Source organism: Pan troglodytes, chromosome 15 (assembly GCF_028858775.2).
Source record: "Pan troglodytes isolate AG18354 chromosome 15, NHGRI_mPanTro3-v2.0_pri, whole genome shotgun sequence".
Lineage (NCBI taxonomy): Eukaryota > Metazoa > Chordata > Mammalia > Primates > Hominidae > Pan > Pan troglodytes.
In genome coordinates, this window is record NC_072413.2 from 73589477 (window position 1) to 73614761 (window position 25285).

The 25285-nt window shown below is 45.7% G+C and overlaps 2 protein-coding genes across 11 annotated transcripts in view; one reads left to right on the forward strand and one right to left on the reverse strand.

The window, feature by feature from the left end:
* Positions 1–18744, forward strand: part of FLVCR2 (FLVCR heme transporter 2) — a 77511-nt gene extending 58767 nt beyond the window's left edge. For 4 of the 10 annotated variants that reach the window (XM_063793774.1, XM_510077.6, XM_009428174.5 and 1 more), the window contains 5 exons: positions 3721–3831; positions 5326–5431; positions 5553–5664; positions 6214–6269; positions 10768–11476. In XM_063793774.1, coding sequence (XP_063649844.1) covers positions 3721–3831; positions 5326–5431; positions 5553–5664; positions 6214–6269; positions 10768–10836 — 454 coding nt within the window. In that variant the 3' untranslated portion in view covers positions 10837–11476. Of the gene's footprint in view, positions 1–3720; positions 3832–5325; positions 5432–5552; positions 5665–6032; positions 6108–6213; positions 6270–10767; positions 11477–18573 lie in introns of those variants that run through there. The other 6 variants (XR_010151237.1, XR_674182.5, XR_010151236.1 and 3 more) reach the window with 5 other exon arrangements.
* ERG28 (ergosterol biosynthesis 28 homolog) lies at positions 15267–25267 on the reverse strand. The gene is made up of 5 exons (XM_510078.6): positions 25136–25267; positions 21722–21885; positions 19277–19367; positions 16151–16269; positions 15267–16014 (listed from the first exon to the last, which is right to left on the reverse strand). The coding sequence occupies exons 2-5, from the start codon at positions 21852–21854 to the stop codon at positions 15935–15937; spliced, it is 423 nt and encodes a 140-aa protein (XP_510078.2). The 5' UTR covers positions 21855–21885; positions 25136–25267; the 3' UTR covers positions 15267–15934.
* Between the last annotated feature and the right edge of the window lie 18 nt (positions 25268–25285).

The following is a 25285-nucleotide window of genomic DNA, read 5'->3' on the forward strand; positions in this document are numbered from 1 at the left end:
AGGAGCTCAAAACCAGCCTGGGCAACATGGTGAAACCCCATCTCTACAAAAAATACAAAAATTAGCTAGGCATAGTGGCACACACCTGAAGTCCCAGCTACTTGGGAGGCTGAGGTAGAAGGATCGCTTGACCCAGGAGGTGGAGGTTGCTGTGAACTGGGTTCACGCCACTGCACTCCAGCCTGGCTCAAGAAAAAAAAGAAAAGAAAATGTTTTATCGGTGTGCACATGGGTAAAAAAAAATTAAAAGGTTTTAGTGAATGCCAGGCCACTACCCGCCCCATGGATGCCAAATCAGCAGAAGAATCTGCATTTGTAGAAAGCAGCCTGGGTGCCTCTATTCAGTAGCTGGCCTTGGAGAAAATCCTCTGGCGAACAGCAGCCCAACATCCTTCCGTTGTGATTTTCCAGTGCTCCCCGTTCACTGGGTACTCAGTTAGCACTGGCTGGCGGGGCAGCTGCTGGGCTGTACTGTACCGGGGCAGAGCAGTGTCCCCGGCTGCTCTGTCAAGGCCTCTAAAGTTCCCAGTGTCTGCAGGCAACAGACAGTGGCAGACCTGTTCTCTGCCACACAAACCCGCTTCTGTGAGGCTCTGGTCAGACCAGGTCTCATTCTGGCTGCCCTAATCAAAGGCCAATTGAGACCATCCCTAGGGAGGTGGCGACGAGGAGCCTGGCTCGGCTTAATTACTGCTGGCGGGGCTTGGCTGCCATCTCATCGCTGCCATCTGTTAGTTGCTTGCTTCAGCCAGACACAAGAGCAGTGAGGACTGGCCATCCCCAAACCACTGAATAGCAGTGACCCTTTTTCCGGGGCTTGCTCTGCGGCAGGAGGAGGGAGGGATTGGAATGCTGGCTGGGCTGGGACATGGGCAGCCGGGTGATTCAGATGAATTAGAAAAGATAATGAGAGGACTGGGAAGAACACTTTCTCAGCCCTCTTCAGAACCTAGATGTCACCAGTTCCTAGCATCACGTGATGTCTAAATCCAGTGGTCAGCACAAGATATTTTTCTCCCTGTGCCACTACCCAGGCAGAGAAAAGGCAACTCCCAGTGGGATGAGAGCTCTGTGATCCCATCATTTCGGAGCCAGTCCTCGTCACTCTAAGGCTCCCAGATTTGTCTAGTTTTGTTTGGAGGTTGGAAATTGGGTGATGAGGTCTGTTTATCTCAGACTGGGACTACAAATAGTTTTTCTAAACTGGTCAGTGGTTTAGGATGAAGTTATGGTTAAAGCTTCATCCTGGTGAGCTTGTGGGATCATTGGGCAAGACTGGCGTCCATGACGTTGCTTTCAGCAGAGTTGGTAGGAAGAGTGTGAGGGAGGAGCGTGAAGGGAGGAGGAAGCTCCTCTACCCTTAGCAGCTGCTTTGAAGCACCAGGTGGGAGCAGCATCCTTTGGAGGCTCTGACCTTGAGCTTTTCCAAAGATGCAACCACATAGTGCGTCGTTATTCCCGCATGCAGTAGCAGAAGGGACACAGGTTTCAAATCCAGCTCTGAGTTCACATCTCAGCTCTGCATTTATTCAGCTGGTGACTTTGGACAAGTAACTTGAGTGGCCTGAGCTTCAGTTTCTTCATTGGTAAAATGAGAAATCATCAGATATTTCTTACAGGATTTTTGTAAAGGTTGAATTGAAATAATAAATGCATGTGAAGTGCTTCACAGAATCTGGCACTCAAGAGATGGAGGGTTTCGTTTGACACAACCATAGCGTGCCGGTTGGTGCCTCCACCATGATTCTGGCTTCAGGGGTGATGTGTAAAGAAAAGCTTTAAAGATTTTGGCCAGGTGCGGTGGCTCACGCCTGTAATCCCAGCACTTTGGGAGGCGGAGGCGGGCAGATCATGAGGTCAGGAGATCGAGACCACCCTGGCTAACACAGTGAAACCCTGTCTCTACTAAACAAACTACAACAAACATTAGCCAGGCGTGGTGGCGGGCGCCTGTAGTCCCAGCTGCTTGGGAGGCTGAGGCAGGAGAATGGTGAACCTGGGAGGCGGAGCTTGCAGTGAGCAGAGATCGTGCCACTGCACTCCAGCCTGGGTGACAGAGCAAGACTCCATCTCAAAAAAAAAAAAAAAAAAAAAAAAAAAAGAAAGAAAGAAAAGAAAAGCTTTAAAGCTTTCATCATCTGAGTCCTGATGTTCATAGTAGGGGGGCAGAGGGATGTGCAGTGCCTGTGCCCTGCCTTAGGTAGTGCAGGGAGAAGAATGCAGGTCGAATTGCAGGAGTCGGGGCTGCATCAGAGTCCTAGGTGGGCAACATGGGAAGAGAACTGCTGGAGGGGCACAGGAGGGGGTGAGACTGAAATAGAAACCAAGACTTGCTGATGGTACTCCTGAGGGGATCGACACAGGGAAATGTAACAGGGAGTGGGCGAAGATAGAGAAGGTTTCTCACATTGGCTTTGGAAGTCAAGCACTCAGTTCAGGCTGAGAGAATATTCTCTCTTAGTTCCTGCTCTCTGGAGTGGAGTAGTTCAGACTCAACAGAAAAAGCTTTGCTGGGCCAGGCGCAGTGGCTCACACCTCTAATTAGAACACTTTGGGAGGCCAAGGTGGGCAGATCACCTGAGGTCAGGAGTTTGAGACCAGCCTGGCCAACATGGCGAAACCCCATCTCTACTAGAAATACAAAAAATTAGCCACGTATGGTGGCGCATGCCTGTAATCTCAGCTACTTGGGAGGCTGAGGCAGAAGAATCGCTTGAACCCGGGAGGCAGAGGTTGCAGTGAGCTGAGATCACGCCACTGCACCCCAGCCTGTGCGACAAGAGCGAAACTCCATCTCAAAAAAAGGACAAAAAAAAAAAAAAAAAGAAAAGAAAAAGCTTTGCTGGGTCTGTTGGTCTGTTCAAGTAGGGACAGGAAGAACTTGTAGGTGACAGAGCGCATTGCCCAGCATTGGCATGGGTCTTGGGATAAAGCAGACAAGCAGAATTGGACAGCTTCTGGGGTAGTCCTGAATGTCACCGCCACCTCATCATGGCTGATGTTTGTCCTGTTTTTTCTTTTTTCTGGTGAGGGATGGGAGAAGGAGAAAGGGCTTTGCCCTTCTTGTCTGTGGCTAGGACATGACAAGTCAAGGGGCAGCTTGATATTGTTGAGTGGGTTCTACAGAAAGGGAACAAAGATATCGTAAGATGGCTTCATACTTTACTAGTCTTACTTACCCTTTGTAGCATTGATCATGATGTAATTAAATAATTTTTTTGTGTGATCATCACCTGTCAGTGTCCATCACCCTCATGGAGAGAAAGTTCTATGAAAGAAAATGTCCAAGAACAAGGCCAGGCCTTGGCTTTGTAAGGCCTGTAATCCCAGCACTTTAGCAGGCCAAGGCAGGTGGAGCACTTGAGGTCAGGAGTTCGAGACCAGCCTGGCCAACACGGCAAAACACCATCTCTATGAAAAATACAAAAATTAGCCAGGCGTGATGCGCACAACTGTCCCAGCTACTCAGCAGGCTGAGGCACAAGAATTGCTGGAGCCCAGGAGGTGGAGGTTTCAGCGAGCTGTGATCACGCCACTGCACTCCAGCCTGGGCAACAGAGCAAGACACTGTCTCTGAAAACAAAACAAAACAAAACTCCAAGAACATAGCAGAGGGCTTGACATGTGGCAGATACTTAATAGATGCTTGTGGAATAAATGAATGAATGAGCCTATTAAAGTCAGAAGTGTTTGATTCAATTTCTTTGCCTCTACTTGTAGAGAGACAACCCTGGTAGTCTATATCATGACACTGGTGGGCATGGTGGTGTACACGTTTACCTTGAACCTGGGACACCTGTGGGTAGTGTTCATCACTGCTGGCACAATGGGGTAAGTTTCACCTCTGGCTGATTTATTAGAAAATACCATGCCATGGCTCCCAGAGCTTCCAGCATCCTAGAATGCAATATTGATGCCTTTGCTGCCTTCTCACTGACCTCAGGAGATATGGACATGGTGCCCAGGGGTCTCGGTAATACTTGTAGTAGTTCCAAAGGCAGCCTGGGCTGTCTGTTCTTTTGGGATGGAATGAAGCATGAAGCACACCCTTCGCGACCTCTTGGAGGCTAGAACCTGTTCAGAGTCTTTTTCAGTTTTGCCTGGACAACATGGGATTGTGGAAAGTACACAGGGCTTGGAACCAGAGACTCTGGGTCCTGGTCTCAGTTTTGCTGCTGCCTACCTGTTAGACCATGGGCACAGCACTTAACCATTCTGAGCCTCAATTTCCTCATCTGTAAAGAAAGATAATAGTGGCCTGCCTTGTCGAGTTGTTGGACAGATTGAGAAAGATAATAGATATGAAAGCATCAAGAAGCATTGTGAAAATGTAAGAAATTAAAGTTGCCGGGTGCGGTGGCTTAACGCCTGTAATCCCAGCACTTTGGGAGTCCAAGGCAGGCAGATCACAAGGTCAGGAGTTCAAGACCAGCCTGGCCAATATGGTGATACCGCGTCTCTACTAAAAAATACAAAAATTAGCCAGGCATGGTGGCACACACCTGTAGTCCCAGCTACTTGGGAGGCTGAGGCAGGAGAATCGCTGGCACCTGGGAGGCGGAAGTTGCAGTGAGCCAAGATCGAACCACTGCACTCCAGCCTGGGAGACAGAGTGAGACTCCGTCTCAAAAAAAAAACAAAAGGAGAAATTAAAGTTGGAATTTTCTAGACCTGTTGTATGAGAAAACATAGGAAACAATACCTCTTTCACAGGAGTCTTTGTTCAGCTCTGCTTCCCAGTTATTTTCCTATGGGCAGTATATGAGTGTTTGTGTGTGTGTGTGTGTGTGTATGTGTGTGTGTCTGTATGTGCATGTGAAAGAGAGAAAGAGGGAGAGAGCATGTGCTGGCACTCAGTCCTCAGCTGGTTCCTGTCTGGATGGAAATAAGGAGGACTCTAAGCTCCTCCTTCTAGGTCCCAGAGAGCCACGGAGATGCTGCTCAATATCCAGGAAGTTCCCACTCCCAGCACAGGGCCTGTGTACCCAGGACATAGTCTCTCAGCTGAAGGTTGAACACACCAGGCATCCTTGCCCCTTCTGTAAATGCTGACTCTGGCTGTCACTGATGGCAAGATGGAGAAGCAGCAAGGGATCCCAGAGGCCTGCTGAGCACAAGGTCTCCCTGTGAACTTCTTCCTGGCCTTCAGGGGTGCCTGTCTCCTTGGTATGATCACATAGAGTATGCCCAGATCATTAGAGGGCCTAGTATGTCTTGGTGGGAAGAAACAAAACAGCAAAGGGAGTCCTAGGGGAGGAGGTGGGCTCCCCATCCTTCTTGTTCTGGAAGTTCTTCATCCCCTTGTTTCTCTGGTCTGGACTTCAGCTTCTTTATGACTGGCTATCTCCCACTGGGATTTGAGTTTGCTGTGGAGCTCACGTACCCAGAATCAGAAGGCATCTCCTCCGGCCTCCTCAACATATCTGCACAGGTAGAGCTCATATTTCCTGTTTGTTTCCTGGCTGGGAAGGCATTGCATCATGGCAGCTCAGTTCTTCCTCATGAGTTAGTTGACTGGGCCCTTGTTTCCTATCTTCTTTATGCCTTTCCAGGTATTTGGGATCATCTTTACCATCTCCCAGGGCCAGATTATTGACAACTATGGAACCAAGCCTGGGAACATCTTCCTGTGTGTGTTCCTTACTCTTGGAGCAGCCCTCACTGGTGAGTTGGAGCCTGAGGGCAAGATGAGGCTCAGGTTGGCCATTTGGGACCCTAGCGTCTCGATGGAGCAACAGATAGGGAGTACGTACGTAGGGGGACAGATGGAAGGGTTTGTTGGGGAATCTGTTGGGAGGCAGCACATTCTTTTGGTAGAATGAGCATGGGTTTTGGAGCCAGAAGACTCGTGTTGGAATCCCAGACTGTGACAATTACTTCCATAGCTATTGACCTTGGATAAGTGGACCAACCTCTGGGAACCTCAGTTTTTAATCTGTAAAATGAGGATTGTTGTGATGATTAGAGCAATGTGTGCAAAGTCCATGATCCATAAGTGAAGGCCACTGTCATTGTTGGCTTCTGCCTGTCAGGGACGGCAGTGATCCTCGGGCTCTCTCAAATTGGCTGATGGTGCCCTCAGTCACCAGCTCTCTTGACTATCTGAAGTAAGTTTGGGATACCTGTGACCCTTAGGAAATGAAGGTTTCTTCTCTCGGATGAACGTGATAACTGTGTTTTTGTCTCTCTTCCTTCTCAATCTATCAACCTTAGCATTCATTAAGGCAGATCTCCGGAGACAGAAAGCAAACAAAGAAACTCTTGAGAACGTGAGTATGTGGGAGCTTTGTGGGGCTGAGATCGGGGTCCAAGGATTTTGATGAGGATGTGGCAACATAGATGGGGCAGGGAGAACTCCCACAGGGACTGGTTTTGTCATAGCTGGGAGACCAGCTCATCCCTTACACATGGCATCCTAAGACTTTCCTCAGTGGGCATCTTTGGCATTGCTTTCTTGCTACCCTTTCTTGGACTCTTCTCCCACTTCCTGCCCTCTTTCTGGAGCCCCGGCCTCATCCCCAGAGTGTGTCACCATTGTCACAGTCTGCTGAACAGCACCCCTGACTGGATCTTGAGCCGAGTCCTGAGGCTCTGGCTCCACTGTTTTCAGCCTGGGGTCAGTGGCTGGGGAGGAAGGGGAAGCCTGGCTCCACCACTCTGTCATGGCAGTGGTGGCCCTAAGGCTGTGACTCTTCTGGCATGTGACAACTCCTTAGGCAGGGCCATGGGGACGGAGCCAAAGAATTGCCAGTAGGGCTCTGAAAGGACAAGTCAGGAAGCAGGAGCTGGCGAGGTAGGAGAGGAGAGGACCAGGAGTATGACCTGGAACAGAAAAGTGTTTTCCATCTGTTCTAACTAGCCGGGAACCACTTTAAACAAAATATTAGGTATCAAATCTGAGTGATGATGAAAGGAATTTCAAATCTGAGAAAGAGTAAAGGTAAGATATTTCTTCAAAAATTAAAAAAAACTTATAGAGGTAATACATGCTCTTTGTAGAATAAGTAAAAAATACAGAAAAGTGTACAAAATTTAAAAATCATCCTGTAATTTCATCATTTAGAAATGAGATGCCTTTTTTGCATTGATTGCTGCATGTCTGTATCCACTTATAATATATACGTGGATATATGAATGTGTGTATATAAATGCATATTTTTAAACAGAAATAAAACTGCTTTTTTCACTTATTGCAAGCACTTTATCAGGCAGCTGTCTCTTACAACATACTTTTTTTTTTTTTGAGACACAGTCTTGCTCTGTCACCTAGGCTGGAATGCAGTGGTGCAGTCTCAGCTCACTGCAGCCTCTGCCTCCCGGATTCAAGTGATTCTCATGCCTCAGTCTCCCAGGTAGCTGGGATTGCAGGTGCACGCCACTATGCCCAGCTAATGTTTGTATTTTTAGTAGAGACAGGGTTTCACCATGTTGGCCAGTCTGGTCTCAAACTCCTGACCTCAAATGACCCACCAACCTTGGCCTCCCAAAGTGCTGGGATTACAGGAGTGAGCCACTGTACCTGGCCTACAACATACTTTTAATGCCTGCATAGTGTTCCTTTATACGGATAAGCCATGATTTATTTAGCAATTTTCCTGTCTGTGGACATTAAGGTTGTTTTGAATTGTTACAAATAATATTGTGATTAATATGTTGGAAGCTGAATCTTTGTGCATGTTCTCAAGTACCATATTTCCTGGAGAAATGGATTAATGGTCATGCCCATTTCAAAGACTTTGGTATGTGTTGCTAAACTGTCCTCTAGAAAGGTACTTTGAGTACTAGCAATTTCTATTGCTAGGCAGTCATATGAGCGCCAACACTGAGTATTTTTCATTTTGAAAAATCTTCGCCAATTTTCTAAGGCAAGAGATATCTGTAAGGGATATTTTTAGTGTTTGAAGGATCTGTGTTGGCAGATAGATGATAATCTTTAGGTCTTTACTATTTGTCTTTTGCTATTATGTTCTAGAGTTGGCAGGCAGCAGCAGAAAAGCATGTGGAAGAAGGAGCCTAGAACAGGAAATTCACTGGGGAGACAGGGAAGGCCTTTCAGCAGGAATGACATTCTTTAGTTCTGTGTCAGGGCCATAGTATGGCCACTGTGGAGATGGATTTTTCACCCACACTGTGTACAAGGGGACATAATGATTTGGTACACTGGCCGGGCGCGATGGCTCATGCCTATAATCCTAGTACTTTGGGAGGCCAAGGTAGGCGGATCAGGAGTTTGAGACCAGCCTGGCCAACATGGTGAAATACTATCTCTACTAAAAATACAAAAATTAGCCAGGCTAGTGTCGCACGCTTGTAATCCCAGCTACTCGGGAGGTGGAGGTTGCAGTAAGCTGAGATCGTGCCACTGCACTCCAGCCTGGGTGACAGAGCAAGACTCCATCTCGAAAAAAAAAAAGAGAGAGAGAAATGATTTGGTACACTTGGGTAAATATATGTATAGCGAGTCTGGGAAAAGGTGCCTAGTGAAAGGTTTCAGTTTGGAACGTGACGTATTATGTCAAGTGACATGAGATTTCGCTGTGTTGACTTTATAACCTGTGTTTATGTTGGCAGACATAGGCAAACAAAGAAAATAAAAATCGCCTATAATCCTGCTTCCCAGAGATAACCTAGTAGCATTTCCAGTGTTGTAATCTATGGACATGCTTGTGTATATTTTGTTTTCTACCCTGCTTATTTACTTAGTATAGCTTGATAACATTTCTACACTGTTACATTATACCACAACCTCATGTCTACTGTGTATTTCCATCTCACTCAATATTTCAGTTGTTCCACTATTTCATTATTCTTGCAGCCAGCTCTTTGTGCATATGGACCAGGTTTGTTAATTATGGTTACAATTGTTGGCTCAGTCTCTTTTGAGTGTGGGGTGCTGGAAATAGCGCTGAGTAGGAATAACAGCCTTAGGTTCCAATAAATGGTGCTCACCTGTCTTGTGTCCCTGGATAATTCACTATGTGTCTGTAGACCTCCCTGGCACCTGTGGCAGCATGGTATTATGGGGGGTCAAAGTCATGCTGAGACTGACACCAGCAAGGAAGCCAGGGCCATCACAGAGCAGCCCTCCTCTGGAGCCATGACATTACACACCCCATGGCAGCCGGTGTAACTCAGAGACCTGCAGACAAATTCATTGTCAGAGTCAGGTGAAGACTGGGCACACGACAGATCTGGCCAGACCTGCTCTTTCTAATCAGTGAGATGTACAGTTTAGGGAAAAAGAGATGGGACTTCTGGGACAGGGTAATGATTGACCTTGACTATGAACATCTTACTGGTTTGGGTTTCCATTTTTCTTCTAGCACATAGACAGTAGTTGCACTTCTGTCTCCACTAACTTGTTTCCCGTTTGTGATTGTGATTTCGAGGTGATGGCTTTGGAGGAGGCGGGCGTGGGGTGTGTGTGTGTGTGTGTGTGTGTGTGTCAGAGAGAGAGGGGAGACTAAGTGACTGAAATAGGCTGTTAGTTTCCTGAATGATGGCTCCTCATGGCTGAGGCTGACTTGATGCCAAGTGTTAGCAAGATTGAGAATGGGAAGGTTGGATTCTACAGCTGTCTCCATTGCCACAAACAGGCACTGAGACACTCCCTGGGGAAGAAAGCACCATTTGTCCACTTGACATTGGCTTCTGTCTTAGCCCTGTGCATGTCCTCTAGGCCTTGAGTAGTGTTGGCTGTGTGGTGCTGCACCTGTGCCCAAGGCCTTCTTGTGAATCAGAAGAACCCTTGAGGTCACAGACAAAGTACTTCTTAAAACAGTAGACAAAGGCCCAGGTTGGCAGTATGTACCTAGGGGCCCCACAGGATAATTTCCAGGCCTTGTTTAATTCCAAACTCACCTAAAAAGTGTGACTTAGAAGACTTTCCTGTAAATGAATCCTGTGCCATCCCTCCCCTAGAAAGCTAAAGCCATTGAGCTTACATATGCAATTATGCATGCTGCTTTGGCATCTACTGCATGTTCATTATGATAGTATTCCTCAGCTGGGCGCGGTGGGTCACGCCTGTAATCCCAGCACTTTGGGAGGCCAAGGTGAGTGGGTCACCTGAGGTCGGGAGTTCGAGACCAGCCTGGCCAACATGGTGAAAACCTGTTTGTACTAAAAATACAAAAATTAACTGGGCATGGTGGTGGGCACCTATAATCCCAGCTACTTGGGAGGCTGAGGCAGGAGAATCACTTGAACCTGGGAGGCGGAGTTTGCAGTGAGCCGAGATCGCGCCATTGCACTCCAGCCTGGGCAGCAAAGTGAGACTCCATCTCAAAAAAAAAAAAAAAAAAAAGTATTCCTCATCCTGGGGCTGCCTCCAAGTGGGGGTTGTTGGAAATTCCAAGGGAATCGCAGACCTGGCACCTTGGACAGTGATTTGATGGTTAGTTGAGGTGAGTTTTCAGCTGTCAGAATGTGGAGGGAAAAGGGGCTTTGCTTCTGTTTCAGTCCCGAGAGTGAGCCTCAAAGAGTGGCACTCGGAGCTGGATCATTTGTGGTGGCCTTGGCATCATAGAAAGCTTGCCCCTTTTTCCCTCTGATGACCTCATGATGTTGGGTGGTGTGTGTTTGTGGGTGCATTTATGGCAGGGGCTGGTTGCTTCTTTTCTTGTTCTCTTTCTTGGCTCTCTGGGATGTTGAGTGGCCCCCGGCTCTTGTATTCCCCACTGATTAGTCATGGCCAGGCCGCTGCTCCAGCCAGGGTGGAGTGCTGTGCCTTTACCCACAGCACTGCCTGTTCGTTTTGCTTTATAGAAACTCCAAGAGGAGGAGGAGAGCAACACCAGCAAAGTGCCCACTGCTGTGTCAGAGGATCATCTCTGAGAGGAAGGTGGTGACAACTCAGGGAACACGAACACCCCACCTTTTCCTTCAGCACAGCTCTCACTGCCAGCACAAAGGGCTTCGCTAGAGATGTTTTTGGAGGGAATCAGTGGGACTATTTGTGGCATGGATGGCCTATTCCTCCTAGAACCCACGTAAGAGCTTGGATGATTTAGTTGGAGAAAATTGCACCTATCACCAAATGCAAATTTGATTCCCACCTCCACCCCCTTTTAGGTTATGGGAGTTGGTGTTGGGACAGGGTGGCAGAGAATATTGGAGTCAATCCTAGCTTGGTCTCTTGCCTTCCCTCTTTTCTTCCATCCATCATGGACAATGCCTGCAAAATTTTCACAGGAAGAAAGCCTATTCAGGATATTAACTTGAAATTTCCAGTGTCCTAAGAGCCTCTCATGAAGCCCAGTTCTAATAAGTGGCAAGCTGCTCTGCCGGGGTCATCTCCTGGGTCATCGGACTGATTGCTCAAGTTCTGCAGGAGAGGAAGCACCATTAGAACAACTCCATCGGAACAGCTCCACCGGGACTTGTGGGCCTAAATTTTCCTGGCCTAATGGGTCTGTCTCCAAACCCTCTTTCCTAAGAGCTGAGCAAACCAACCATAATAAACTTGACAAAAGACTTTGTTGTGGCCATGACAGAGATACCTACTCAGGAGGGCTACCTACCTAGGTGTGATCGTGCCGGGGGCTACCTTCTGAGTATACTTGTGGAAGCCCATATTTGGGAACTCGGGTAGCTTGAGTTGGGAATGGGAAGGTTCTTTTTTACAGAAGTACTTCCCCAGGGACTTCTGTGTGTCACAGTCACCTCTGATGCCTTTATCTTGATGTTGCATTGGGAATCTCAGCCATCAGCCCAAGTGCTTGTTTTATTCCAAGGCAGGGTAATCCCCGTCAACTTACTCTAACCTTTGCTGAAAACTAATCTTGATTCATTCCACTCTGAAAATCCAAAGGTGCTTCTGAGAGATAAGAGGGAAGGGGTAGAAGGAAAGGTGCCCCTTGAAATGGGAATTGAGTCTGTTAGAATTAAAAGCTTATCTCACCTCTGCTGGGGACAGTATTTGCACCACCAACCCCTCTCCTCACCTGCTTTGAGCGATAATCTTTATCAGATATTCTAAACTTAAAGGGATTCCCTTTAAACCACCTCAAGCTGATCTTTCCCATCTAGCCTGCTGTTTGGCTGTACTCGTGGGCTTTGGTAATATCTCCTAAAAATGAGGTTTTGGTAATTTTTCCTATGCATTGGGCAACTGTGATCGTGACCACTGTGCTGTCTTGCTCCAGCCACTGCCCTGGCCTCAGCATATCAGGGCAGCCTGTGCTGGCTGCAATACTGTGGTGCTTGGCCCACTGCCTGAGAGGAGCCAGGTTTGTGTGTGTCTGCATGTGTGTGTGTGTGTGTGTGTTTGTACAGATTCGAGCAATGGATGCAAGGAACATGCTGTATGTAATAGAAGAAAGAAGTCCACGTTTTCGGCAGAAGTAGTGAGTCAGTGTGGAAGAGAGGTGAGGGTGTGCTTTACTTTTTGATAAAGAGAAAGATGTTTACTCATCAACCCTTCAAAAGGTATTAACAAAATGTTTACCAAACCTATTGCTTTATTTTAAAAACATAATTTGTGTTTTCTATTTGTAAGATCTGACATTTCGAGGCAATAAAAACTTCTCAGACAGTGGTCTGCCTTATCATTCAGTGGGGCAGAGATGGCTCTTAGAAGTCCCTGCAAGACTGTCACACATTCCTGAGGCTCCTGTCTTAGGTGTGGGGAAGGGCTGGGCTGGGGCGGGGGAGTGTGAGGCTAGAGAAGCAGCAACTGTGGTCTTCCACAGGAGCATCTCACTGTTGCCAGACCTTACCATCTGGGAGGGATATTTTTTAAAGACAAGGCTGTAAAGGTTACTGTTTGCCTACATGGAGGGACTGCAACTCAACATCCAGCACGTGACCCTGACCTCTTTCCATGCTGTGTACGCGCTGGAATGTGAGTGACTGCTGATGAGAGAGTCCACTGTTGTTTCTGGCTCTGCCTCAAAGGGTGGTTGAAATGTTTGTTCTCTGATTACCTCAGCCATGCACCAGCTTGCTGTGGCTGGGGCCCATGGCTCAGTCCCAGCAGCTGCAGTCTTGCGTTACCATTTTTCTTCCTAACTGTCCAACGTCCTGTTACTCATCCCTCCCCAGTTGTGATCACCTTGTGCATGTTACTTGAATTTGCTGCTACTATCTGTGTTCTGTACATTCTTTCCATAGAGAGTTGTACTGTGCCTGTGGTATTCTAGAATCGTATTTATAGCAATTCTTAGCTGGGGAGGAACAATATTATGAGTCTATTTTAAATAATCTAGGAAGGGACCCAAGCCTGGGCTGTTAAGAAATCTAATATCCACAGTGTCTGCTAAATACTCTAACTATACATCTCTTTAGATCCTTTGGGACCCTGCCTTTACTAATCTGGAATCACTTTTTTTTTTTTTTTTTTTTTTTTTTTTGAGATGGTGTCTTTTTCTGTCGCCAGGCTGGAGTGCAGTGGCGCGATCTCGGCTCACTGCAACCTCCGCCTTCCTGGTTCAAGCAATTCTCCTGTCTCAGCCTCCCAAGTAGCTGGGACTACAGGCACACGCCACCACGCCCAGCTAATTTTTGTACTTTTAGTAGAGATGGGGTTTCACCATGTTGGCCAGGATGGTCTCGATCTTTTGACCTCATGATCTGCCCGCCTCAGCTTCCCAAAAGTGCTGGGATTACAGGCGTGAGCCACCACACCCGGCCAGGGAACCACATTTCCATGACACATGCTCAGAGGACCTAAATCATCCAATGTTTTCATTCACTCCTTTCATAAGGTCTTCATGTGGATCTGTGTTCAAACAGTAACTGTCATCACTGCTTTTTTACTGCCTCCTAACAATATAGCTGGCAAGTAAAGACAAGATAGTTCTTACCATTGAGATATTTTTCTAGATACAGTGTTCTGGGCATATGAGGCCTGGAATTTCTGCAACCAACTTTGGTACCATAAAAGAAGTCAGCCTGAGGATGCCAGCACACGTAGGTAGTGCTGAAAGAATCGTAAAGAAATGGAGCTGGAGTCTTGATCAAACCCGTCCTGAAGCTAATCTTGTAATTTTTCAGTTATATGAGCCAGCTATCTTTATTGTTTAAGCTAGTTTAAGGTAGATTTTGTCCTTTCACCTAAAGAGACTTAACTGATAAGCAAATTCCCAATGTATTTAAGTGTAAACATCAAGCTTCTTATCACACCCTTATAAGCCCCTTGCCTCCTTTTCTGACCTTTTCTTTCACCTCCTAACTCTTCACCATGCTGTGATTACATAGTTCTTATTCCTTGAATAAGACTATTCTACCTTCCAGTTGCTGCTCCCTCCTTTCTAACGGCCTGCTCCATATCTTAAGACATTTAACTCCTGGGCATTCAAGTCTCAGCTCAAATCCCACCTCTTAGCCTGGACAACATAGTAAGACCCCATCTCTTCCCACCCCCAAAAATGTTAGCTGGATGTGGTGGTACACACTTGTAGTCCCAGCTACTTGGGAAGCTGATGCAGGAGGATCACTTGAGCCCAGGAAGTTGAGGCTGCAGTGAGGTGTGATTGTGCCACTGCACTCCAGCCTGGGTGACAGAGTGAAACCCTGTCTCTAAAAAACAAAAAAATCCCATCTCCTCAGGGAGGACTTTCTGATGATCTAATTTAAGTTACGTTCCCCACTGCCCACCCCACATTCCTTCTTGACCAAAATACCTTGTGTTTGTTAGAGTTCTTATCCCTATTTGAAGTTCTTTATTTTTGTGTTGGCTTGTTGATTCTGTTACCTTGACTACAATATAAGGCCCACAGGGCAGGGGCATTGCCTGTGTCGTTCATTTCTCTTTCCCAAGCGTCTGGCATGGAGAAGTACTCAACAAATATTTGCTGAAATAGCAATGGCCTTTTGGATACACATACTGTGTATGAGGGTCCAGCTTGGGGGGGCCCTCTGGGTAGGGTTTAAGAGCAACTGTCCATTCCAGTGCATTCTCCTCGGGGTTTAGTTGTCTTCTTCCCATGTCATGCAGTTGTTTCATCTATGCTGCCTAGTTCTATTTTTTTGTCTCTGCTCTCTCAAGAATCTGTTTCTTCTTTAGGAGGAAACAAGAAAGGGCACTTAGTGTTTAGTTGTGAACGCAGACTCTTGAAGGTGGGGAAAGAAGAAGATTTGACTTCAAGAATACAAGAGGAATGAGCAAATGACAGTAAGGAGCTGGAGGCAGCCAGGCTGACCTGTGTCATGAGCTGTCCTACTCACTATGGTGTATTCAATCAGGCATAAAGCTGTGATTCTCCTAGGGCTCAGAGGAGGCAGCCATGCTCTTGTCTTAGCAGAGGTCAAAGTACAAGAACTGATCAGAGCAGAGGGTTTTTCTATTTATTACAAAAGTTGTTACACAAATACAGCTGACCTGAAGGTCTAAAAACAGCCCAGACTCTTCCAACCCTCATGCATCTGTAGATAGAAGGAGAGCTGTGGTCTTGCTCACACACAGGGGAGCCCTTCTTAGAAGAACTGCCTGTCCCTTGGAAGGTTCAGAGTCTTGGGTCCAGCAGCAGAGAGGAGCCCAACCTGCGTGGACAACCCCTTGAGGCAGCCCTTGGTCACAGCTGCTCTGGGTGGGCAGCAGGTTTAAGTTTCATAGTTCACATGTTCCCACCACACAAGTCAAATCAAGGCATGAAAATAAAAGGGAAAAAAAGGGGAAGGCTGGAAAAGGGAGCCTGGAAGAGGTTGCAGGTAGGGGAAGGAGACACAGTGGGCTTCCGAGAAGCTGGCAATTTCTTGACTTGGATGGAGTTACATAGTATTCACTTTAAAATTATTCTTTAAATTGTACGTACATGTTATATACTTTTCAGTATGCATATCTTTAAATTTTAAAAATTAAAAAAAAAAAGAGGCTAAAAGTGAATAAAAAGGCGGATGATGGAATAGAAAAGAAATTAAAGAGGAGAGACGACGAAGGAAGAAGATGGCCAAGGTGGAAGACGAGAAAGTCCTGGAGGTGGTAATGCTGGCCTCAGTTTCTCTTCTTCTGTCTGGATACTGGTTCTACTTCTAGGTACCGGAGCCCGACCAGCATACCCAGGATGGAGAAACCTTAAATACAGAGGAAAGACTAGTGACTAACATACATACGGCACCTTTCTTCTCTCTCTCTCCTGTGTCCACCCTCTGTACTAGCTCTAGAGCTGGCACAGCTCCTGTAGGAGGTCTAGGGTGGTTGGATGCTTACTTGCCACCATCAGGGGTGCCAGGACGCCAATCGTGGGAGCTGCAGTTCCATAGACAAACAACTCAGAGAGGAAATGCCCCAGGGCAAGGAGGAAGGTCCAGAGTGTGATGTGATAAAGCCTACAAGGAAGCAGACAGAAATGGGAACCAAAGTTACTGTTTGTTCATAACAGAGGAAAAGTATCAGACTTCATACAGACAAATAAGAACCCAGGATGTCATTAAGACTTAAAAGAAAGGACACTTGTTCCTGAGGAAGAGCTGGTTATTTGATCACAATAATATTCTCATCTAGGGCAAAACTGAAGGTTTCAACTGCTAAACTGAGAGGAGAATGGTTCAGGCATCCAGAATGAATGTCCAAGTCTCAGCAAAGTGGTGAACTCAGCTATAGCAAAGCAGAGCCTGAATGATGACAATCACAGGCAGTGTAGACAACTTTGGATCCAGCACGCTTACATATTCTGTTTATCCAAATTGGTTGACTCTGCAGTCTAGTCCCACCTGGCAGGCATCTGGCCATGCACTTGTCGGTGTTTATAAGATGGATGCCACAGAACGAACGGCCTCATGGGGAGTAAGGAGCAAGGACACCTCTGGGGCTTTTAGATGCTCTTGCAATAAACGTTGGTTACTTTGTGCCTTAGCCTAGAAAAGTAGTCACATTGAGGACATGGTGACAACCTCATGGGAAGAGAACTTATCTTTCAGCTTTGACTATAAGGTAGAGAAGAGACAGGCTACTAGGTGACTGACCACTTTGTTTGCTGATATCTTTTTAGTATAAAATTTTTTTAAATTATGAAATACTTCAAACATACAAAAAAAGTACTGAACACTATAATGAACACCAATGCAACCAACACCCAGCTCCCTCAGATCTTAACATCTTGACATTCTGTTTCAGACTGTTCTAATAAAAACTTACAGAGAAGAGTTAAATCATCCTGTGTATCCTTATCCTGCTCTAAGTCTGTTCTCCCTCATCCCCACAAGTAACTGGTATCTTACATTTGATTTGTATCTCTCCTGTGCATATTTTTACACCTTTTTTTTTTTTTTGAGACAGACTGTTGCTCTGTCTCTCAGGCTGGAGTGCAGTGGCACAATCTTGGCTCACTGCAACCTCCGCCTCTTGGGTCAAGTGATTCTCCTGCCTCAGCCTCCTGGAGTAGCTGGGACTACAGGTGCACACCACCACGCCCAGCTAATTTTTGTATTTTTAGTAGAGATGGGGTTTCGCCATGTTGGCCAAGCTGGTCTCAAACTCCTGATCTCAAGTGATTTGCCCACCTTGGCCTCCCAAAGTGCTGGGATTACAGGCGGAAGCCACCTGTGCCTGGCCCATTGTGGAAACAATATGTATGTGTGTTGACTTTCAGTCTCTAGTTAGGGAGGGAATAGGATCAGAATGCACATCAGAAGTGCATCGATCAAAGTCCTAGGCTAGAAAGGTCTAGAAACAGGAGTCAGCGTTTGCAGCTGTCCTGTGTGGGAGAGGTGAAAGTAAATGGCAACTGAGGTAAAGATAAGTCTGGGTCAGGCCGGGCACAGTGGCTCAAGCCTGTAATCCCAGCACCTTGGGAGGCCAAGGTGGGTGGATCACGAGGTCAGGAGTTCGAGACCAGCCTGGCCAACATGGTGAGAACCTGTCTCTACTAAAAATACAAAAATTAGAGGGGCATGGTGGTGTGCGCCTGTAATCCCAGCTACTGGGGAGGCTGAGGCAGGAGAATGGCTTGAACCCAGGAGGCGGAGGCAGAGGCGGAGGTTGCAGGGAGCTGAGATTGTGCCACTGTACTCCAGCTTGGGTGACAGAGCAAGACTGTCTCCAAAAAAAAAAAAAAAAAAAAAAAAAGAGATAAGTCTGGGTTGTCTTCGCTTACTTCAAAAGCACAACAATCAAAAGATATATCCCTCATACTCATCAGCAATTCTTCATCGTGGTACAGGTCTTTAAAATGATTGTTCAATCCTCCCTTCCTCTTAGTCACCCTGAGAGGTAGAACAGATATCTATTCTCATTTTATGGATGAAGAGGCCAAGGTGCAAGGAAGGTGAATAATGGACTTGCTACTGCAAAGCTAGTTACCAACAGAACTGGGCCCAGAACTAAACACACTGCTTCCAAAAGTATGTGTCATTCTAGGACAAGTAAACTGCAGGTTCAAGTTTGAAAAAAAATTAAAAAAAAAAAATAATAAGGTTGAAGAGATCAAACGGCTAATAGCCCTGCTTCAAATCTCACTTGAGTCAGTCTTTCTTTAAACTAACTGTATCTCTAATATTTAGATGTGCAAAAATCAGGAATGAAAATCATGACCTCCAGGGCTGCTAAGAAAAGACTTAATCAAGATCACGTAGAGAAAAGCTCAGCATAATAAGAGGGGCTCAATAAATATTATCGCCTCCTGTTTTCCCCAGATGCCAAGAGCCTGGATAAGACAGAAAAACATTTTAATATGAAGCTGGCATTCAGATAGCCTCCCTCGGTGACCTGAACAAACTGTTTCCACCTAGAGTGTGATGATGACTCTCGCTGGGAAGAAAGCTCGAGCCCCCTCCAGTGGCCAGAACTGGTTATGGCTTCTGATTGACTGCAATTGTTCCACCCTGGTCTGTTTGAGTACCCAAGACAGGTTGAATTCAGGAGCCCTAGCTTCTCTTTCACCCTCACCTGCTGACGCTGCATACACATACAACGGTTTACTTGTGGGTTCCTCTTTTTTCATGGATTGTGATTTCTGTTCATTCCTGCTTCTTAAGGAGGAATGTGAGAAAGGTATGTGTGGGTGGCTACTCTAAAAAGAGCATACCACTCTATTTCTTTAGTAGAAGAAGGGCTGATTCTTTCATAAAGAAGTGGAGGGGCATGATGCAGGCCACTGGATAATGGCCTGCCAGTTTGCTATGTCAGTTCCAAAGAATTTTCAGACTTTAATGAAGACCTGTTAGGTCTACTATGTTTTCTAGGCTTGGAGGGAATGTAACCTGTGAGTCTTTTATTATTCACATTCTAAGCTAATGCATTAAAATGATTAACAGTTCCCATTACTCAAGGTAACAGGTATGCCTCGCATCTGATTTCCAACAAAAGGATGCTAAAGCTCTTCCTTCCCTTACATACGTCTTGTTGTGAATGTCAATGGCACAGAGGCAGCGAATCACTGATGAGAGCAGCGTCCAGATCCCAAAGGTCCGAGCTTGGAGGCCATTCACTGTGTAGCAGAAAAAAGCAAGAGTGTTCAGAAGGGGAGACTTGAGGTTCCTTCTAAACTCCTCCTATTTCACTGGTGGTTCATGGGAGATACGGAGCTGGACCTGACCTCTCTGTGGCTGGGCAGGATGGAGGTCCTAGTGGCAACATGGGAACTAGAAGGAATTCCAGAATGAGAACTTCTCAGATTCTCTTCAAATGTCTACAGTTGAAAGGGAAGTTCCAAGAGTGGAAACCCACAAAGAGCCCAGTTAGGCAAATAACTCCTAGATATAGTAATTTACCCCTTTTGTCCTGGAAGCCTAGAGGGTCTGGATCAGGACAGGTTTTGGGGAATGTTGTAGAGACTGATCTGGAAATGCAAGATGCCCAGGAGGCCAGCAGACTTTCAAGGCTGATCCAGGAGAGAACTCAGAGATACTGGGGACCAATTTAGATGCCCATATATGGTCTTTAAGATATGTGAGTGCCTGGGTCTCTTCCTGCATCCAGATCTATGCTGTTGGATGAACCAATACCAGGTTGGTTTCCTGTGTGCATGGCAGTGGGACAAAGCACTGTTTCTTTGGTGTTTGCTGGGGGCATCCTGCTCTTGGTAGCTTTGTTCTGACATTGCTGTATTAAATATCTTGTCCTGAAAGTATGGGTCATATTCCACCATAACAGTGGTTCTTGACTTTGGGCATTTATTACAATCAACTGAGGTAGTTTTATAAAATTACAAGGCCTGGGTACCAGACCAACTATATCGTATTCTCTGGAGGAGGGCCCCAGGCATAAGTATTTTCTAGAAACTCCCTGTTTGGGTAATTTAAATGCAAAGCCATTGAGCTAAGGCATCCAGTGGCTTGGGGATGCCAAAACAGTGAAAGCAAAGATACTTCCTTTGCTGGTCTACTACCTGCTGAGTAAGATAAATTTTAAGGGACAAAATTGACAACTGAAAAGTCTACTAATGTTTACTTGGGCTTTAAGGATTTTTCCAGCCTTTGGAAAACCAGACAGCTCTCCCAAATTCACAATACTGAAGACCATTAGATGGTAGTGAGAAAAAATTCCATATGCCAACCAAATAGCTAGCATTAGCCCTGGATAGCTATATTCTTTATAAACCAATTTGATAATGAGAAGACTAAGGACGTTTCTCTAGTTAAGAGTACTCAACCAGCCCTAACCAGATTAGGTATGAGGTGAAATTCTGTGGGACACTTTAGAGCACTGCTACTTTCAGAAGAGTAACATGAAGGCCCCTAGATCACAAGGGAGATGGCAGCCTCAGCTTCCGTGCTGGCTGAACACACACACACACATAAAGTTCTGCTCAGCTATATGCCTTTAAGTCACATGACCTCTGGACCTCTTTGCCTCAACTTTAAACTCAAAGGGCTAGACCAGATGACCTCTAAAAACGTGTGAATCTATATAGGGTTCCATGACCACCTGAGGGCAGCATTTGAAGGTGAAAAGATGGAATTATTCTGCTCACTTTCCCAGGTTCTTTACTCTTATTATATTTGAGCTTTCTTAAAATGAGCCTTAGCCTACTTAATTTCATTTTATACTCAGACACTGCAGAAAAACGAGCTAGGTCAGAGCCTGAATCTGGGTTAGCTATAAATGTGACACAGAATTGTCATCTGCTGTGAAACAGTGCTGCAGCTTAAACTACCCCACACATCAGCGTGATGAAGTGCAAGCTGAAATGGACACTCTCAGTAGAGAGGCTCAGGAAGCCAGGAAAGGCTGCCATGGGCCTTCTTAAGTTTCATTTTGGGAGACCAACTTGAAGGGATTTTAAATATCTTCTCAGGGACTATGTCACGGAAGACCTTGAATTAATAACTCTCCATCTGTAACATGGAATATGAGTCATGTAAGCCCCAGAATCATGTAAACCTGATTCTGAAGAGGGCTTTGAGATATATGTAAAGCTTCTTTATGGCTTTCTTGTCAGGCATCACAGAGTCACCAAGTAAGTCTATTTCCTCACTTGCCCTTATAATGCTTTTTTTTTTTTTTTTTAAAATACATGAATTGCCCAGGGCAGTGTAAAATGAATGAAAAGTATTCAGAGAAGCTTGGGGGGAAAAGGGTCAAGTGCTCACCACAAAGTCTATTACTCCAGTAGCTGCCAAAGGCTAGCTAAGGCAGCATCAGAATCATCTGGGAAGTTTTTTAGCAACTGGATTCCTGAGCTCCACCCAGGTTCAATAAATAGGTTTGGTGAGGGAAATGGGTACCTGTGTTTGTTGAAGTTTCCTAGGTTACTCTGATGTACAGCCTGGTTTGGGAACCACAGCATAGGGCCAGTCCTATAAGTCCTATAAAGGATGCAGAAATTCTTTGATTTCTTACCAAGGTTTGGCTTGCCAGTGTAGAGCTTTTCATAGAGAAAAGTGTGGTCTCGGAAGCTCTGCAGCGTGTTCCCCATGGCTATGATGGACACCATAACCAGCCAACTTCTTAACACATTCAGGAAACGGCTCATGACTCCCCTCAAACGTGGGAGGGCTTTTTGCCTTGGAAACAAAGACAGAGGACATGAGACAATGAGGGCCAGTCTATGTTAACCATAAGCAGGAAGGGAGGAAGAACGAAGCAGGCCAAAAAAAGATATTCAGTCACACTAATAGTGGTGAATGAACAGTATACTTTGCAATAAGTGGCACAGTACTTATCCTTGTCTAAGCAATTTCTCCAAAATATTACCCTAAATCAGAACTCCTTTTTCTGGGTTGGAATCAGTCCTCTATCTTTACTTCTATACCTTCATGTTTTCATGCCATTCCTTCGTAATGCAAATAGCTCAAAGGCGATTATAACTATACTCACAGACACCTGCCTGGCTATTGATGATGGATTCTTCCAAGTGTATGGAACTTTATAAATTTGAGTAGGACTTATGGTGTGAGGTCACTATTCACATCCCTAGGTTTTCTGGACTCTGGTTCTCAGGTATACCATGCTCCATAAACTAGAAGAACAATCTAAAAGTTAAAAATAAACTGCTGTGTGTCAACTCAAAATAAAATCCTAAGCCCATCACGGACTGAACAGAGCCCCTCTTGGCCTAGGGGACCCCAGAAAAATCCTAAAACTGAGCTCCTGGCCATGACAAGATGGGAGGTCTGACATGCCCTGTTATATTTGTTGTGTTTTCAGGTTTAGAGACAGCAACTTACCAGCATTAAAGTTAAAATAGAGATCATAAGAATGACACAACAGATTCTTTGTGCAATAAGTTACCAAATTATAAACAAGACCTAAGGCCATGCCAGGCAAGGGTTAAGTTACACACTCCTACATTTAAAGAATAAAACTTATATTCTGCCACAAGGTTTTTTTTTTCTCCAGCAGCTAGATGAACACTGGCCTTGAGATAAGCAATATTAAAACAATTGCAGCTCATCCAGCTCACAGAGGCTGACTACCTGACCCCTGTTCCACCAGTTGTAACTACAGCTTTGATTGGACAAGAGACTGATTTCAGTAATTTTCTCCAGATAAGACCACCAACCGTGGACTGCTCCTGGCCAGTTCAGCAAGATCACACATTTGAGTGTCTTGGTGTCCTGAAAAGACTTTTTGACGTATAGAGCCTAGGTGTGATAGACTTAAATGTTAGGTCTCCACTCCAAAGTGAACAGGGTTCATATGTGGTTACACATGTTTGCTCAATATGCATGTGTCAGGACCACCTTGAGGAATATTCACAGCTCCTCCTGTAACCTGTTGAATGTGTATGTTTAGCAAACCTGTTCAGCATGAAGCTCTACCCCAAACCCTTCTCCTCCAAAGTAACTGTCTCTGGTCTTGGTGGGAGGCACTCTTCCCTGTTGGGTGGCTGTAACCCTTTGCAAGAGATAAAGCCTCTTTTCCTTTTTTCCAAATTTATAAATTGTGCGTGTTTAAGTTAACGTGTGAGTTTAGGACTAGTAAGAAAATTATATGGCGAAGGAAACAGCAATCTTGGTGTTGGGTTGCAAGAAAATAATAGGTTTCAGTCATTGAGCACTTACACCATGAACTGTGCCAAGCACCTAACATATATTACCATTTAATCTTTACAATGAGGTAAGCAGGCACTATTAATATTTCTATCTTACAGATGAGGGTTGGAACGGAGAGGTTAAACAAGTTTCTTAAGGTCACACAGCAAAGTTGGCAGAGCTGAGATAAGAATCATGGTCTGCTGGACTGCTGCAGTGCTACCTCATTGTTTGAGACTATTTTAATGAAGTTCTCATTTTTTGAGAAAGAAAAGCATACCATATCCACTTTTGTCTTCAAGTTGTATGGAAAATACAATTAGATTACATACTTTTTGTTTTTTAATTTATTATTTATTTATTTATTTTTTTGAGACAGGGTCTTGCTCTGTCACACAGGCTGGAATGCAGTGGCATGGTCATGGCTCATTGCAGCCTTGAAATCAAAGGCTTAAGTCATCCTCCTACCTCAACCTCTCCACTTGGGCTCAACTGATCCACTCACCTTGGCCTCGCCTCCCGAATGCTGGGATTACAGGTGTGAGCTACAGCACCCAGCCTTTTTTTTTTTTTTTTAAGGCTTAGTTCAACTCTTGTTGAGTAGTAATTTCAGTTAGTCTGATTTAAATAAAACCAAAATAGATAAATAATCTAATAATGGAACGACTTTTTCCCATCCTCATTATTATTTTCTTGGTCCACGGTTTATCTGTTGTCAGGTTAACCTCTTGGGCCTGAAGTGGTAATAAACTAACAGGCTTTCTTTGTCACTTTGGCAATACAAGTTTCGGTATTGTTCTCTGCTACCCAGTGGGACAGATATTAAAGTCAGCAATGGCCCAAGACAGTGTGAAACACCGCCGCCCCCCCCCCCCCCCCCCGTCAACTCCCCGCCCCAAACAAGCAATAAAGAGATCTAGAGAAGGAAGGGTGAATTGATGAGCCCTTCAGGGAGAGCTGGATCACAAAGGTGGTCTCTGTCGAAGATCAGAGAGACTGAGGGTCTACTGGACATCACAGGCCATTATCATTTGGGCCAAGATCCACCCATTCTCTTTATTTTCTCACCCTCTCTCAAGAGGAGACTCCTCCGGGGTTTAGAAAAGCTGCATGGATGCACCTCTCCACTTTTCTGCACAAGTATGCCTTCCATTTCACAGAAGTGTTATCTGTTAGAAATCCCAACAGATAGCTGATGAGGACAGAGCCTGAGCACTTCTGAGTTGCTCTGCCAATTTCTCAACCTAATTTCCCTAAAGCTTAAGGGCCTCTTAGAGTGTATACAACATCTATTTCCAAATTTTGTCCTGGCCCTGGCCCAGCCCAGCCCAGCCCAGCCCAGCATAGGTGTGCTGTTAAAACTTAATCAGGAGAGAGGGATTCTTATCCTGGCCCTACCACTTTAGTAGCTGTGTGACCCTGGGTAAGTCATTTACACTTCTCAGTCTCGGTTTCCTCATCTGCAAAATGGAGATAGAAATATCAACCCGAAGGGCTATTGTAAGAATTATATGACAAAAAGTGAAGGCTCTTTGTACAGTGCTAGGCTCATAGTGGCTGCTCATTCGCTCATCCATTCCTTCGTTCCTTGAATTCACCAAGCCTTCTCCATCTTCCTAGCTCCCCCTTGTCATCGCCTCTCGAAACCTTTTCCCCCCAAAAGGTTGCCTTCCAGTTATCTTCCTTCCATCCCACCTCCATTTTTCCAGACTCTCCGGATCCTCTCAATCAGAAGCAACACAGACACCTACATCCCTCTTCTCCCCCATATTCTCCTTACCTGGCGACCTGGCCCCCAGCACAGCAGTGGCAGCAGCAGCCGCTGCCGCAAACAAGCTCCCCCAGGACAGCTCCAGCCGGGAGTCCACCTGAGCCATTTGTCCCCGCCCCCTCCCTCAGCCCTGCTCCAGGATTGGGCCGTTTCCGTCAG

Excerpts from the sequence above, each read along its gene's own strand:
- ERG28 (XM_510078.6), bottom strand. The coding sequence starts at position 21,854 with ATGAGCCGTTTCCTGAATGTGTTAAGAAGTTGGCTGGTTATGGTGTCC. Across the intron at positions 16,270-19,276 it reads ATTGACATTCACAACAAGAC|GCTTTATCACATCACACTCT; the intron begins GTATGTAAGGGA and ends GCTTCCTTGTAG. Across the intron at positions 16,015-16,150 it reads GGCACCCCTGATGGTGGCAA|GTTTCTCCATCCTGGGTATG; the intron begins GTAAGCATCCAA and ends TCTGTATTTAAG.